This window comes from Annulohypoxylon truncatum (genome assembly GCF_022578515.1).
Source record: "Annulohypoxylon truncatum strain CBS 140777 unplaced genomic scaffold F4807scaffold_14, whole genome shotgun sequence".
NCBI classification, from domain to species: Eukaryota; Fungi; Ascomycota; class Sordariomycetes; order Xylariales; family Hypoxylaceae; genus Annulohypoxylon; species Annulohypoxylon truncatum.
In genome coordinates this window covers 425,422-440,497 of record NW_025953800.1, presented here as the reverse complement: position 1 = coordinate 440,497, position 15,076 = coordinate 425,422, and the positions used below count along the sequence as shown (strand labels likewise).

At 51.4% G+C, this 15,076-nt stretch overlaps 5 protein-coding genes and 1 non-coding gene across 6 annotated transcripts; 3 read left to right on the top strand and 3 right to left on the bottom strand.

The window, feature by feature from the left end:
- Window positions 1–1,525: 1,525 nt before the first annotated feature.
- Window positions 1,526–4,556, top strand: F4807DRAFT_72155 (glycoside hydrolase family 31 protein). Its single transcript, XM_048003398.1, has 2 exons — window positions 1,526–3,235; window positions 3,291–4,556. The coding sequence occupies exons 1-2, from the start codon at window positions 1,637–1,639 to the stop codon at window positions 4,311–4,313; spliced, it is 2,622 nt and encodes an 873-aa protein (XP_047854694.1). The 5' UTR covers window positions 1,526–1,636; the 3' UTR covers window positions 4,314–4,556.
- A 173-nt stretch (window positions 4,557–4,729) lies between these two features.
- F4807DRAFT_t74 lies at window positions 4,730–4,800 on the top strand. The gene has a single exon. It is a non-coding gene; the product is annotated as a tRNA-Gly (tRNA).
- A 396-nt stretch (window positions 4,801–5,196) lies between these two features.
- On the top strand, window positions 5,197–6,796 carry F4807DRAFT_460005 (uncharacterized protein; the record flags this gene model as incomplete). Its single annotated transcript, XM_048001455.1, has 2 exons — window positions 5,197–6,267; window positions 6,419–6,796. 2 exons carry the CDS (start codon window positions 5,197–5,199, stop codon window positions 6,794–6,796), a joined length of 1,449 nt encoding a protein of 482 aa, XP_047854693.1.
- A 160-nt stretch (window positions 6,797–6,956) lies between these two features.
- On the bottom strand, window positions 6,957–9,375 carry F4807DRAFT_424105 (uncharacterized protein). The gene has a single exon (XM_047997840.1). The coding sequence runs from the start codon at window positions 9,203–9,205 to the stop codon at window positions 7,451–7,453; it is 1,755 nt and encodes a 584-aa protein (XP_047854692.1). The 5' UTR covers window positions 9,206–9,375; the 3' UTR covers window positions 6,957–7,450.
- A 229-nt stretch (window positions 9,376–9,604) lies between these two features.
- On the bottom strand, window positions 9,605–11,517 carry F4807DRAFT_424104 (uncharacterized protein). Its single transcript, XM_047997839.1, has 2 exons — window positions 11,497–11,517; window positions 9,605–11,397 (listed from the first exon to the last, which is right to left on the bottom strand). The coding sequence occupies exon 2, from the start codon at window positions 11,036–11,038 to the stop codon at window positions 10,112–10,114; it is 927 nt and encodes a 308-aa protein (XP_047854691.1). The 5' UTR covers window positions 11,039–11,397; window positions 11,497–11,517; the 3' UTR covers window positions 9,605–10,111.
- A 41-nt stretch (window positions 11,518–11,558) lies between these two features.
- Window positions 11,559–13,625, bottom strand: F4807DRAFT_72106 (Deuterolysin metalloprotease family-domain-containing protein). The gene is made up of 3 exons (XM_048003397.1): window positions 13,181–13,625; window positions 12,968–13,053; window positions 11,559–12,909 (listed from the first exon to the last, which is right to left on the bottom strand). Exons 1-3 carry the CDS (start codon window positions 13,318–13,320, stop codon window positions 12,080–12,082), a joined length of 1,056 nt encoding a protein of 351 aa, XP_047854690.1. The 5' UTR covers window positions 13,321–13,625; the 3' UTR covers window positions 11,559–12,079.
- Window positions 13,626–15,076: the final 1,451 nt, after the last annotated feature.

Below are 15,076 nucleotides of genomic sequence, written 5' to 3'. Positions count from 1 at the left end.
CTTAAGGGAGCTGGAATGGATCCCTGGTATGGATGACGATTCCGAAGGTTATATACTTGTGAAAGAAGATACAATGCATTCCTGCTTGGACTACGAACGCCGGAAGCAGATCATGCTCGACAATGGCTGGCCCGGTGATAACTGGAATCCGGCGGGAGTGGCGGCAGAGCTAGAACGACTAATCGGCCCCGATGGTCCCAAGGAGGAAGGCCCTAAAGAGGAAGAGCGTTTGTCTAGATGTCGGCTCATGTAGAACCCGGACAGCAAGAACAGAAACCGGGGTGGCCGAGGGCGGGCACGACTGGACTTCGGAAAGCGGCCTACCCACAATAGGTACAGTTTTCTAATTAAAACTTCGTACTGTGCCTACTGTACCTACCAATGTACTACCGAACGTTAAAGCCGACCTACATTAGCTTTCCTCTAGCGCAAGTAGAACCTCTGTGCCTCTGTATATTAACTCCATAGCACAAGATTTCCACTTCTCATTCATCGAAATCAAACCTAATCGTTAACACCCATAAAATGGGGATCCCCGCGTCTGAATTTATTGGTCCTAGCCCACCATAGTAGATCGCGAGTTGGCGGGGCCGATAGAATTGGGCCAAACCCACCTCCACACGAAGTTGTCCCATGGGGTCTGGGGATTTGCTGAGATCTTGCTTGGCACAGCATAGCATCTGCCGTCCAAGAGCTCCTCCTCAACACTCACCAACATGATCGTATGGGAACACCAGTACGTAAATTAAGCTACGCATACCAACCCGTTAGGCCTCCATTCCCCTAATTACCTTGTTTATTTCTTTCATATTCTTGTTTACTCCTATGTCGGACCACGTATTGGCGTATGTATTTGGTTGTATGGAGTCTAAGTCAAAGCTGACGCATGTGCCTAGAAATTGATGCCACACTAAGTGGTTCTGCTGGCAACGTCCGGCCCCGGGGCTACGGTAAATTGAGAACCTTGAACCGGTCCTGCCGGTCTATCTCTGCCCGAGGATGGCCAACGTGGTTGATCTACGTTCACAATTGGGTTAGCTAGGTAGTAAACAGTCTCAGAATTGGTCCAATCATTGGCCGACGATGGCCTAGTAATCGGCGCTGCTTAGTAAAGAGATCATGGAATGTCTTGATCTATATCTCAAGACCCACAAGACGCACTCTCATAGTGCTTGAAGCATGACTGTCTGCATAAGCAGTCATGCGGAGGAAACGTCTGGAGAGCATCACCCACCGTTATCCAACTTACAGTTTCAATGGAGTTATCAGCGTCCTAAGATCGGCCCATCCCGCGGGATGGTTGCCGTCCCCGCTCCGATTGCTCCGCATAGAGACCATTAAGGGGCATTCCTCGGTCATCGCAACCCAGGCTCGCCCGAGAGTTGTCAAGCCGATGCTAGGGATATTAATATGATGTCGTCCGTGTTTGCCCAAAACTCCGTCGGTCACTCGTAATAAACGCATTCGAGACTTCGCGCTTACAATCTTGCTCCCTTGCTTCAACCTCTCTTAGCATTCTTGACTTATACCTCGGCCATCAACTCTCAGGCGGAGGTCCTATGGCCAATATAAAATTACCTTTTGGAGAACGCTTTGCCTATTTTTACTTTGACTTATAACGTCGTCTAACCTAAAAATGTATCAGCAGTACGAACACGTGCCAAAGCACTATGCGCTAGATGCTCAAAATGAGAGCAGCTCGACGCCTTCAGTAAGTCTCACTGCCGCCGGCAGAGACGATGATGAGAAATTCAATTTCGGCTTCGAGGCATTGCGTCCGAATTTGTTTCGCACCACTTTCACCACTGCTAAACACCCAGTGCCACTGCACCCTAGCGCCAAACGTCCGGAACCTGCTTTTGGGAGCACCAGTCCCGAAGTCAGCCTCGACAAGGATGGAAACTCTCAGACGATCAAGGTCGGGAACGTCAAAGCAGTTGTCGAGTGGAAAAATGGACCAGTGGTCACAATTTACTTAGACGGCCAGGAGAAACCACTCCACCAAGACTTGGAATTCCGATCATATGCTCTCGATGGTACAGGCATTGCACACTATACAAAGTATAAGCAAGATACCCTGCACGTTGGCCTCGGAGAGAAAGCCGCGCCGATGGACCTCAGCGGCCGTGGATTCAGCATAACCGCCAGTGATACCTTCGGATACGACGCTTACCGTACAGACCCCCTATATAAGCACATCCCCTTTTTGATCAACGCCACTCCTACGGGCTGCATCGGAATTTTCTCGACTTCTCATTCTCGAGCAATCTGGAATGTCGGATCCGAGCTTGATGGTATGTGGGGCCACTTCAAGGTGTACCGCCAAGCTCACGGGGGACTTGAGGAGTACCTCATTGTTGGAAAGACCGTGGCCGAGGTCGTACGGTCTTACGCGGAGCTAGTAGGTTTCCCGATACTTGCGCCTCGGTATATGATGGGCTACATCGGCGGCGGAATGATGTACAGCATGACAGACGATCCGCCTGGAGGTGAAAATGTTATCAACTTTTTCAAGAATTCTGAAAAGCATGGTATGCCGTGCTCGGCGTTCCAAATGAGTTCGGGTTACACCGTAGCCGAAGTCGAACCCAAGACCCGAAATGTCTTTACTTGGAACCGACACCGCTTTCCGGATCCGCGGGCGTTCACACGTGAGGCCCACAAGCACGGTGTCCGTTTGCTAGCAAACGTCAAACCGTACGTCTTGGCAAGCCACCCCGCATATAAGGAACTTGTGAAATCAGGAGCTTTCTTCAAAGACGCGAAGACTGGCGCTGCTGCGGTTGCGCGATTGTGGAGTGCCGGCGGAGGGACGAACGGAGAAGGTAGCCACCTTGACTTCACTTCTAAAGCAGGATACAACTGGTGGTACAAGGGGGTCAAAGATCTTAAGGAGGTTGGAATTGATGCCATGTGGAATGATAACAATGAGTACAACACTCCCGATGATGATTGGCAATGTGCGCTGGAGACCGTCACCGTACCGGAAGGCGAAACGCGCAAAAACATCGGTCTCTGGGGTAGAGCACTAAATACCGAGCTCAATGGAAAGAGTTCTCATGACGCGACGATTGAAGTTGAACCAGGGGTTCGGCCCTTCATCCTCACTCGCAGCGCGACAGCAGGAACTATGAGATACTGCGCCAGTTCATGGAGCGGAGATAACGTGACTAGCTGGGAAGGGATGAAAGGAGCGAACTCGTTGGCGCTAAACGCAGGTTTCTCTCTAATCCAGGTAAGCATTGATCGCACCCTTCTATATGTGAAGGCAATCAAGCTCACTCATACAGTGCTACGGTCATGACATTGGTGGTTTCGAAGGACCCCAGCCAACTCCGGAGCTTCTAGTTCGTTGGATCCAACTTGGCGTCCACTCGCCACGGTTCACCATCAACTGCTACAAGACTAGCCCCGACGACAATCTTATCGGAGAGGTCATCGAGCCATGGCAGTACCCCTCCGTATCACCCGTTATCCGCAAGACCATAGATCGTAGATACGAATTAGTGCCATACACGTACTCACTCATCCTCAAGTCCCACCGAGAGGCCATCCCTCCTCAGCGATGGACCGGCTGGGGCTACGAGTCGGACCCCACGGTCTGGACCAAGGAAATCATGAAAGGAGAGACGCAGTATTGGTTCGGAGACTCGCTCCTCATCTCAGGTGTCTACGAGCCCGGCGTCGAGACCGCGAAGGTCTACCTCCCAGACGCGAGCGGCAGCGACCCGGGCTTCCTGAACCTGAACGCGCCGTATCAGTTCCTCAAGGCGGGCGCGTGGCACGAGGTCTGGTCAACATGGCACACGTCGATTCCCGTGCTCGCGCGCATCGGCTCCGCCGTGCCGACCGGCAAGCCCAAGCCGACCACCAGCGTCGCCGCGGACGACCCGGAGTTCCCGAACCTGGCGAAGGATGACGTGCGCGCCGTCGAGATCTTCCCGCCGCCGCTGGAGCAGTACCCGCACTGGCCCAGGGAGTGGGGCCAGAAGAAGAAGGCGCCCGTCAGCACGGAGACCAAGTGGTTCAGCTACTCGTGGCTCGAGGACGACGGCCAGAGCCCCGAGGACAAGGCCGACGCGGTCGAGGTTACTGTTAAGTACGGCGTGTCTGGTACCGAGATCCGCGTCAAGGTGGAGTTGAAGAAGGAGGGGAAGTGGGAGCCGATGTGGCTAAAGGATAATATTACGGTGGTGCTGCCCGTTGGCGAGGAACGCGCTGTTAAGTCCGAGGATGGTAAGGATGCGCATGAGGATTTGGACCGTGATGAGAAAGGCCGGCGGATCTGGAAGGTTAAGGTTGATGTGAAGTGAGAGGTGGGAATAGCATCGACGGAATCAGCTTTGTAGGTACATAGGTAACTATGGATATTTATAGCAATCTGTAAATTGTTGCTGTTCGGGAAATAAATAATAGACGTTCTCCTTTCATTGGCCGGATTGTCGCGCGATGCAAATGGACTCGAATTCAATTCATTTTACTGGTTCGCATAGAATTACGGCTTAGCAAATCGTTGAAAGGTTCCGCTGGAAAAAAACCTTATAATTGCGAAGGCACAAGCTGCGTTCGGTATGATTGGTTGTGAATAATATGGGTCGTGGGGGAAGCAAATTTCTTATCACGGTCCTCACACCTACGCCTTATCTGAGCTGCTAGCCAATCAATTCACAGATCAAGCTTAGAGAATATATATCAAGATACCAAAGACCTTCAGTATAAGCATAAGGCAGCATCAGTGGTTTAGTGGTAAAATCCATCGTTGCCATCGATGGGCCCCGCGTTCGATTCGCGGCTGATGCATTTATTTTTGCAAATTTCTGAACTGATAGATAGCCTAGACTATTCTTTTTCTCATTAGTTTTGCCTTACTGTCTCCTTTTAGTAGGGCCTCCTATGAGTTAGCAGTGGCGATGACTACAGTTCTACTCGTTCAACGCAAGAGGCAGGGATATTCGGAATGCCGCAGCTGAAGTTGCACTACGGCGGTTTCAACCCCTGCCGCAGCTGATCCTTCGAAATGTTGCTCATGATATGATTTGACGATTGTAGGTTGCCTATAATGGTTCCCAAGTTGTCGTACACAGAGTATCCGAACTTCATATCTAGGCGTTCGAAAACAAATGGGTATTATAATGAGCTATGGTATTCCTTATATGCGTAGGTAGATGAAGACTCCGGGTTTCACGCACCGCCATCATGGATGAATTCGCCCAGCTCTCTCGCGAGAACTTCGAAGTCTTTCAGAGGTACGGCGACGCATCGCTTGGACCTGATCCCAAGCACCGGGCTATTGCTATTTATGTGTCTCCCAACGCGCCGACGACTTACATAGAAAAGGACCTAAACCTCGAAAGTCTGCCGAAGTTCTTCAAAGCTCGGCCTAGTAGCGGCAATATCGCGCCTCAGGGCACAAGAGCAACACCATCGGCGGCCTCCCTTAAGCTAATCGTGATCGATAGCAAGTTAGAGTCATGGTCCAGCTTCTCCTCCTCGCTATGGGTGACCAAGGACGTCTTCCTCAGTCTCGTCGACTCTATGAGAATGAACCCAGCAGCGCTATGGCTTCTCCGCAGCGAGTACGATGGCTTCCACCACTTCCCCTCTTCCAGTCCCTCCTCCTCCCCCGAATCAGAAGAAGGGGAAGAGAAAGGAAACGAGGCGGAAACGGCAGACATCGACACGTATTATATCGGTACGTCAAACTTCGTACTAACGTGGACCTTCGACCGGCGCCGGCGACACACGCACGCGCTGTGGATCCTGCGGCAGCAGCACGCGATCAGCAACCAGAGCGCGCCGGCGGCCTGGTTCGTCAACGTGCTGCGGCGGCACCAGGCGCACGTGTGCTCGCCCGGCCTGCTCGCGTACGCGGCCGCGCTGAGCGTCTGCTGCACCTTCGACGGCGAGATCTCGTACCGCGCGCACGTGGTCCGGCTCATCGAGCGGCAGACGGGGTACAGCACGCACTCGAGCAGCATCGAGGAGCGCATCGGCATGGAATCGCTAACGGTATCGATTAAGGAGGTCGGCGAGGTGCTGAACCATATCGCGAATAAACAACGCCATTTCCGGCTCGTGGGAGGGATTTTGGATTTTATCGCCGAGGATGCGGTGTTGGGGATGGGTGTGGGGGGAGCGGAAGCGGAAGGGAGGGAGGATAGCACGAGGAAATTGGTCGAGGCGATTCCGGCGCTGAGGAAGAGGGTGCATGCTTCGCAGGAGTATCTGATGTACTTGAAGGAGAGAGCTGAACGGTTGTCGACGGTGGTAAGATCCCATGATAGAAACGAGTGTGCATCCAACGTTTCCTTACCATCCCCCCTCCCCCTAACCCATATAAGACTCTTACGCGTACATTTGCAAAATGTTATTAGCAGAACCTTGGCGCTAACGAGAGTCCTAATTTCTAACGTAAAAGCTCTTCGCGCTTCTAACACACGAAGATTCGGCGATACACGCAGAGCTCGCAGACGCCAGTCGCAAGATAGCCGAGGCGTCCAAGCGCGACAGCTCAAGTATGAAGACCGTAGCTATCATGACGATGGCGTTCCTACCCGCAACCTTCTTCGCGGCTCTGTTCTCGGTACCTTCGCTCGATTGGCATGCCGATGCCGTTATCCAGCCCAACTTTTGGGTCTACTGGGCGTTCACGTTGCCCGCTACCGCTCTCGTCTTCGCGCTCTGGCTGCTCCTCGACCGTACGACGATCAGTAAGCGAGCCGGTATGGTGGTGACAGAGGGTAGACCCCGGGATGATGAGGAGAGGCCGCGTAGTAGTAGGAGTAAGTTTGAATAAAACTCAAGTTCTGACTATTGGATCAAATTGACCTTATACCCACTTGTATTCTCTAGTGACTTGTTGACTGAACGGATGTGCAGTAAGACTGTCCCTTGTGGTTAGTAGAAATACAGCTGAACGCCTCTCCATGTAGAAAATCACTAATATAGGGCTGAATCATTTCATCTGAATTTATAACACACCACACGCTATCTTGAGCGGATTCAAGGAAGCTTCCATTTCAGTCGAAGACAATCTCGTATAACTTAAGGAGGTTGTAAATCGACTGCATCTAGGGATCAGGTCAGTTGCCAGTCCTTATGCCGAGGAGCGGGTAGTGATAAGCTGTCAGTATGAACCTTCGAAGTGTGGTTCTCCTAATGCATTCTTTGTGGTTCATGCCCTGCAGCCCACAATAATTATCATTATTGAGTATTCTCCAACTAAATACAACAAGAGTATTTTCGCATTATAAAGGATACTAGAAATGAGAACTGCTGAGTCAGGTTAAACCCCGGTGATACCTAGGCCTCGACTCCTTCATCCCGTAGTTTCGCATAATAGACCTCAAATAGCGTGTTTTGAGAATATCATCGCAGTGCCGCTTAATGAACTGTCGATCTCTTTACCGCTGTCACCGAGTCGTGAACAGAGCATGATGCCTCCCCCGCATCACCATTCATCATCGCCCTCTTCATAAGAATCCCCCTCACCATTATCCAACATCTCATCTTCATTAACTTCATCGTCCAGAAACCTAGACTCACTGCCTTCGTCGAAATCTTCGTTGCCTATCGAATCAGAACCAGCGTCAGAACCAGCACCCGAATCCGGTGACACCGGGTTCTCGTCGCGAAATTGCCTTAGCTTCTCAAATAAAGACATAGGCTTCGTTTTTACGGGCTCAGGCTGCTCGGACTCGGACTCGGACTCGGACTCATCGGGTTCTTCCTCTTCAGACTCCTGGTTGTCCTCTGCACCTTCATCTCCCTCTTCGTCATCCTCATCTTCACTATCAGAGAGAATAACCCGGGAGCGCTTATTAGGTCGCGACGGCGCTTTAACCTCTCCACTGGGTTCGTCATCGTCGTCACGTTCATCATCTGAGGATATGATACGACGTTTGCGTCGATTAGTCTTCTGAATAGGTTCTTCGTCGGAAAGTGCATGTTCCGAACCATGATCCGATTCATGCATATGAGGATCAGCAGAGGCGTCAGGGCCAGGAGATTCAGGCTCGAGGCTAGAAAAATTACTAGCTCCTATTGCATCGCCGCCGTGTTCGGAGCTCGCGTTTTCAAGTGGAGAAAATCCATTGAACGTAGACGCAATGTCCTCTTCGGAATCAGACTGCACCACAACCAAGTCGTCTCCGTCCTCGCTGGGGTCCTCATCATCGTCGATAGTTGCATCATCTATTCCATCACTTTCGTATTCATCCTCTGTTTCGTGTTCCTCGGTGATAGATGATGTTTCACTCCATTTATCACGCCATTCGCCCTCGGTCGCCGCTGCGACCTGGAGTTTAGCATAGCGCTCGAGATCATGGAACTCAATCATAGGCAACCAATCAACACCCCATGGCTCGACGTTAGTTCCCGGAATATCTTTTCCCAGAAGGTCTTGAAACATTTCGAAATTTGGCCAGCAGTACATAATTTGCACATCATGAGGGATGCCCGAATGTTCCTCTGTCCATTTGACGAAATATCTGTTGGCGGTATCGTATACGCACCACTCCATCGCCTGTCCTGAAAATTCATATTCGTCGACACAACGAAGTATATTTCTCGGTCTACCCTCATATTCATGAAGTACCATAAAGTCTGGATCATTCTCTAAATCAAAGCCAGCCCCAAAAGCAACGATTTTGGGATATCCAAGGGCTGATAGGATATCTCGTATGTCATGCCTACTTGCCTGTTGAGTCTCGCCGTGGATAAGAACGACGTCTCTCTCCTTGTTATATGGAGTGCCACAACGTCCGTTCCGAATATAAAACATATCGGGGTAGAATCTTAAAGCTAGCTCACGGCTCTCACGATGCGTGGCTAACATTGCCCTGGCAGGTGCCGTTTGGTCTTCGAGAAATTCGCCTTCCCATATCGTAGACGCCGTTAAGGAGTGATTCGGTATTATGACTTTGAAAACTCGCGCCCTTTCCCTCGCATCCGGGTCGAAGAAATCCCAGACGCGAGCGCGAAGTTCAGGAGGTAATTGCATGAATTGATGAAAGGTAGCCGGTTCACCAACATCCGAGGATAAATCATCATCTTCTTCGGATTGGTTATCAGACTCGGAGGCTTCTATATCTAGGAACTCATTGGCTTCTTCCGAATCAGATTCCTCGGAGTCGATTTCATCGAGGTTGTCATCCTCCTCAGACGCGACGCGATCCTCAATATCAGACTCAGATTCGTCCGACATAGTGGCGTTCGATCTTATCAATTGCAAATGTAAAATCAAGTGTTCGGATACTCAAAGCTTATATGAGAATTAGATATCCAATGCTTTATCTGATGCGATGAAGATGCAGGATCGATGAATATATGAATAAAATTGAAGAGTTATGAGTTGATGACGAGAGAGAATGTGATAGATGAGAAGGTAGGATTGGCAATGTAACAGGGTAGGCATGGCCGCAAACGCTAATTGATGTGGCTTGACTGAGACAACTACGTGCGCATCGGGCAGGAACACGGTGTTCAGGTAGTGGAAGTGTCGTAGTGGAAAAAGCAATATTGCGCTATCGAGGTTCTGTTCGCACGGCCTTCATTTCCCCAAATCCAAGCTTCCATTGAACGTTCTTCCTCAATTTTATCTTATTATACATTTCTAAAGTTCGGTCTCCGTTTACGTGAGATGTCAAATGTTCCTTCCAGGTCATGATCTCACCTTCCGAATCCCTTCTCCCAAAATTGGGTATTCACAGAAGTGTAGACCGGACGCAATTGCGCGTTTCTATATCACATTGCTTCTTCCTTCGTCCTCCCGCCTAAATATCAGGTACATATCACAATAAAGACGCGTTGTCAGCTGGAAACTGCTAAGTAACCCCATAATCATGACCACAATCATCATCACTAATGTAGATTCACGCACACTGAAATAAATTCCGTAATCTGTCCATAGCATTGCTATGCTGGGTATCAATCCATAAGCTAAAACAAGACGTGTCTCTCATAATCACGCCAAGCAAAGTACCCATTTGCATTCCTTAACCATTGTGTCTTCCGAGCTCCCCTTTCAGCTCACAAACAGGACCTTAACGCCTCCTTGTTCCATGCTCCATGTTCCACCCAGTGTACAGTTGTCAATTTTGTTTCCCCCCCCCTAACTCTTGTTCGATCCTCCTCGGCTGCCGAGAGAGAATCTGCTACCGCGGGAGCCACTAGAGTTCTTCTTCTCCAGACCCTCCGCGTCCTTGTTCTGACCCTGGTTCTGCATCTGGTTGCGGATCGCGTCGCGACGCTCCTCTCGTTGCTTGGCGTCTCTCTTGATGAAGCATCGCAGCACGCGTAAGTAGAAGCGCACATTCGTCACAAAGTCGCCCGCCCAGACACTCCAATCCTCGCGCTCGACCGAGCGTCTGCGGAAGCCGTCGGCGACGAGGACGAAGCGCGCGATGTGGTCGGCGAGGTCCCACTCGGCCCTGCGCTCGGGGCGGGCCTGGGTCCAGCGCGAGGCGGGCGCGTCGCCCTGCTTCACGGCCTGCAGGTCGAAGAACAGGTCCTCGGCCGCCCAGTACGGCTTCTCGAGCGCGATGCCGCGCTTGTGATACGCGCGCACGAAGTCGGCACCCAGCTCCAGGATCTCGCGCGAGCCGATGAATTCGTTGAAGGCGGCGACCGAGAGTCCTGGGAACTGCTTCGCCACGTCCTCGAGCTCGCTGCTGAGCGTCGTCCAGATGCTGCCTGTTCGCGACCCCGCCCACTCCTTGCCCACGCTGCGGTTCTTGCCCCACTTCAGCGAGCTGCTCTTGTGCGTCGAGCCATCCGACGATGAGTTGTTGGATCCGTGGCGTTGCACTGAGGATGACGAGATAGTGCGGAGGAGTTCGGAGCTCTTGGGCCGGTCGGTCTTGAGGCGGAGTTGGTCAATGTGGTCCGCGAAGAGGGCGACCGTGTCTTTAGCGTTTCGTAGATCCTCCATTGGATTCTCTGGGCATAACTTTCTCGAGGCGTTTCTTGCGATATCGATTTGGCGATCGTATTCGTTGGGTTTGGTTTTGATAGGTGAGTGCGAACGTCTGGGACGCATGTGTAATGGGTGTGATGTTTTGAATGATTTTTGTTATTTGGGTATGTACGATGTACGAGAAAGGCAGTGCAAGTGCACGGTACGGAACTTGCGGAAGTTGATGCACTTGTGGTGCACTTGTGGGTTCGGATGGAAAAGAAAAGATAAAATAAGGAGAAATAGCAAACCACCAGTTCGCGCGGGTCAAACGAGAATTTCTGACTGGCCGGAGTTTAAAATCGTAAAAATAGTAAACAGTGGGAAAGTTATTTATCCTTCCAGAGGATATGGAAAATTCTCGAAGTTACGCAATGGCCAGCCAAAGATGGCGGAGATGATCGGATCTGGTGGTTTGTGAGGTGATATGTGGTGGTTCCAAGGTCGGTTCCAAGGTTGAAATCGGTCGTTACGGTGGTTATTATGACTCCCTGGGACACGTGTAGCTTTTGAAGCGCATCACTTTACTAACGTGTACCTAGGGAGATATGTTACGAGCTGTGAACAGCAAAGCGGTTGCCTAGGTACAAAATTGTGCAAATTGACAAACAATCGACAATCGACAATCGCCTTGTTCCTTGTCGCATTGTCAAATCATTGTCCAATTGTCACGTCGTCGTACCACATAAAAGACATTCATCTTGCATATCCTAACACACAATATCGAACATCGAATTACACAAATACACAATCGAGACATGACACGTGAATCCCGCTTTGTCGCCTATTAACGCTCCCTCCCCGCCAGTCTTGTGGGCTTTGTCCCACCGTCTGATGAACATCGAAGGAAAGTAGCAGGTAACATGAAACAACTATCTGCCTCGCGGTGAGCTTATTTTAAAGGGGGGGGGGGGGGGGGATGAAGCAAGGAGGACAATAAGCTTTCTCCTATTGTTTCCTAAGTTCCTGCTTTCTTTTGTTGCTCCGATATTCCCAACTTAATCCCCCCCTTTTTTCTTAGAGAGCCACAGACGCTAGCATTGATCGCGCAAAGCAAAATGCCTCTTCCTCGCCTCCCCTTCATCCGACGGCCGAAACCAGAGGGTGCAGTGGCAGCGAACGCGCTTAGCAGCCGACGTAGATGGCGTTGGCGAAGAGAGCATATGTGTCGGCGTGGTTCAGGTTCTGGGCCCCGCTGAGGCCGCGAACACCTTCGTAGCCGTAGGTCATGTAGTCGTCGGTGCCCTTGATCTGGGTCAAGTGGGTCGACTCGTGCAGGGTGCTCGTGGCCTGGTCCTGGCCGTGGCAGGTCCTGGTGAGGGGCGACAGCGCGGTGTAGTACAGGTTACAGTTAACCATGAGCGACTGCGAGGGCGACGTGTAGGCCAAGACACCGGACGAGCACGAGGCGTACACGTCGGAGCAGTACAGGTCGGAGACACCGGAGGAGGTGCTGCCGCACTCGGAGGCTACCTTCTGGAAGACGCCGGCGACGGTGCTGCGCACGGAGCTCGAGCTCGACTTGAAGTACTCGCTCAACTTGGTGGCGGAGCCGGACGAGGCCGCCGTCTGGGCGGCGGAAGCTAGGGAACGGCAGTTGTTGATGGCCGTGTTGGTCTGGCTGAGCTTGGTGCCGGTGCAGTCGGACTGCACGTCGATGCGCTTGGCGTGGAAGCGACGGCGGACTTCCTTTGCCGCGACGCCATCGACCTTAGCAGTAACGGTGCTGCCGGAGACAGGGAACACACCGGCAATATCGGTGGTGTTGGCCTCGGCGTAGGACATGGCGCCAGCGGACACGACGTCGTAGTCACCGCCGGCGCTGAGGTCATAAACCTGGCCGACGTCAAAGGTGGCCGTGACGGTCTCGCCCGCGGCGATGGTCTGGAAAGCCTCCTCGCCGAGTCCGGTGGTCATAACACGGAGCTTGATGCCATCGAACTGAAGCTTGTTGCCTGATATATATTAGTTATTCTCTTTGTTCTATTCCGAGCGCGTCTGCGAAAGACTTACCACCCTGGTAGATCGCAACCTTCTCGGTGGCAGCGTTCTCGTCGAGGAAAGTGCCCGTCTTGAAGACCTTCAGGTCCGAAGCACCGCTAGAAACTCATCGTCAGCATTGATTCTTCAGCTTTTTAATTGTGGTTAATTGCTTAAAGCGCGTTCTAGGTTTGTCTTCTACGAATCTTTCAGTTGTTTAGATTTCTCGACAAAAAATATACGCACGTGTTGGTAATGCTAGCCTTGACAGCAGTGTTGCCAATCATCTCGAGCTTGACATCGAGAGGAGTGTCGCGCTTGGCCAGGTCGACCGAGACAGCGCTGGCCAGAGCGGCGAGCAGGGAGATACCAGCGGTGAACTTCATTTTGAAGGAAGGCTGCGAGAATTGGTCGAATTGATAGTAGCTAAGGATCTTGCGAGCTACGCGTTGTCGATGAGGAGATTTCTCACAACTCAGCAGAGCAAACGGCGTCTCTTTATAGCCAGCGGACTTAGGGCTCCGATGACATTTCCCACAATGGAGACCTCGCCTCTGAATAAGGCATATTTCCAGAAATTTTCTATGTAGACGCGATCAGGAATTTGTAAACGGGGTAGGGCAGCATCATGCGCTCAAACGTTGGGTTTAGGCGCCAAGCAGATAGATCCCACTCTCAGCGGCGGTTTGACCCGTCCCGGTCATAGCAACTCGGTACTCAAAGGTAACCCCCTGTTGTCTAGTGGTCAAGATAGTCGATCTAACCAATAATTTTAATTCAGGCAAAGGCGCGTCGATGTAGCAGGCTGATGGTATGCTATGGAAGCGAGTCCGCCAGGAACATGCCCGGAGAGAATAGGTGATGCATAGGTGATTGCATGTTGTTTGCCAACTTCGGAAAGAGAGCAATCAAAGGCCCCGACGGGATGACAAGATAACGTTTCCTGCTCATTTCCTGTTTCCTCTCGTAACCATAGCCGCGGTCAACTTCGTCGGAATGCATAGCGGAGGAGCGGATTCCTGGAACCGGTTCTCGTATCTGCTCATTGTAACCCCTATTAACGTTGATTATGACTTCTCACAAAGGCGCGTCGACACTTGTCTCGCCGACGCATTGCGTTATCGAGCGACTCTCGAGAATATGTTGAGTAACGAGGACCCCAAAATCCGGAAGAAATCCAAAGCATTTTACCCGGCAACGAGGGGGCATTGGGGTCGCGATCTTGGGTATGATCAATTCTTGCACATTAGTAAATCTGAAAATAAGGACGCAGGGATCTGGACTGCCGATAATCTTGGCGGTCGATATGCTTATCTGCTTCTCTCGTCAGTCCTCTGGTGGCCGGATCTTCGACGAGCTGAATCGCAAATCGATGAGCTATGTGACGATTCGACATCATGCGACTGGCTAAGTCTGGTGATCTCCACGTCCTATAGAATTCGGGATTTTTTTCGACGCACAACTGCGATGCCTTCCCTAGCTCGTCGAACATCCGCCACAATATAGTCGAAGACTATCAACCTGTCGGGTTTCCGTCTATTGTTACCATCTCCTAGGCTGGCCTTCTTGTTTAGCCACCGGGTCCCTTGGCTCGTTGTCTTGGCCGAAGTGTCTTGGCTTTGAGGCTTGGAATCGAAATGGATCAACGAACGTTGGGGCGGCGGGGAAGCTCCTATTGAACTCTTATTTGGGGTCCAGGGGCTGTAAGGCATTCCATGTCCCCAGTTCCACTCAAAGGCCTGTTCTAAGCTCGAGCCTCATGTTCGATACGACGTTAGTCGATGCTACCACCTGCTTAATTCGACTAGCTTTTCCGCTCTCCCATTCCCCATGGCTAGGTAGGTACCGCTGACAAGCCGCTCAAGCTTTCTAGGCAGCCCACCTTAATTCAATGATTTCATATACTTCTTGTAGAACGATGTAGGCAATTAGTTATAGCTTCTAGAAGGACCATCCGTAGTAATTCGTGTGATCTGGAACCAATCTTCCAACGTCCTCGATCGGCAGGTACAAGAAAGCCTCATCTTCTCGACCTGCACTCAGCACTGCCCCCCTTCATCGTCTATCTTCAATTGAATACCCCTTTTGAACTCCGGAATTTCGGGCAGGATGACGGTCCATTTTGGAAGGTCATGCTATGGC

Coding starts and splice junctions, on each gene's coding strand:
- F4807DRAFT_72155 (XM_048003398.1), top strand. CDS start 1,637: ATGTATCAGCAGTACGAACACGTGCCAAAGCACTATGCGCTAGATGCT. Junction 3,236..3,290: donor CAGGTTTCTCTCTAATCCAG/GTAAGCATTGAT, acceptor TCACTCATACAG/TGCTACGGTCATGACATTGG.
- F4807DRAFT_72106 (XM_048003397.1), bottom strand. CDS start 13,320: ATGAAGTTCACCGCTGGTATCTCCCTGCTCGCCGCTCTGGCCAGCGCT. Junction 13,054..13,180: donor AAGGCTAGCATTACCAACAC/GTGCGTATATTT, acceptor ATGAGTTTCTAG/CGGTGCTTCGGACCTGAAGG. Junction 12,910..12,967: donor GGTTGCGATCTACCAGGGTG/GTAAGTCTTTCG, acceptor AATATATATCAG/GCAACAAGCTTCAGTTCGAT.
- F4807DRAFT_424104 (XM_047997839.1), bottom strand. CDS start 11,038: ATGCGTCCCAGACGTTCGCACTCACCTATCAAAACCAAACCCAACGAA.
- F4807DRAFT_424105 (XM_047997840.1), bottom strand. CDS start 9,205: ATGTCGGACGAATCTGAGTCTGATATTGAGGATCGCGTCGCGTCTGAG.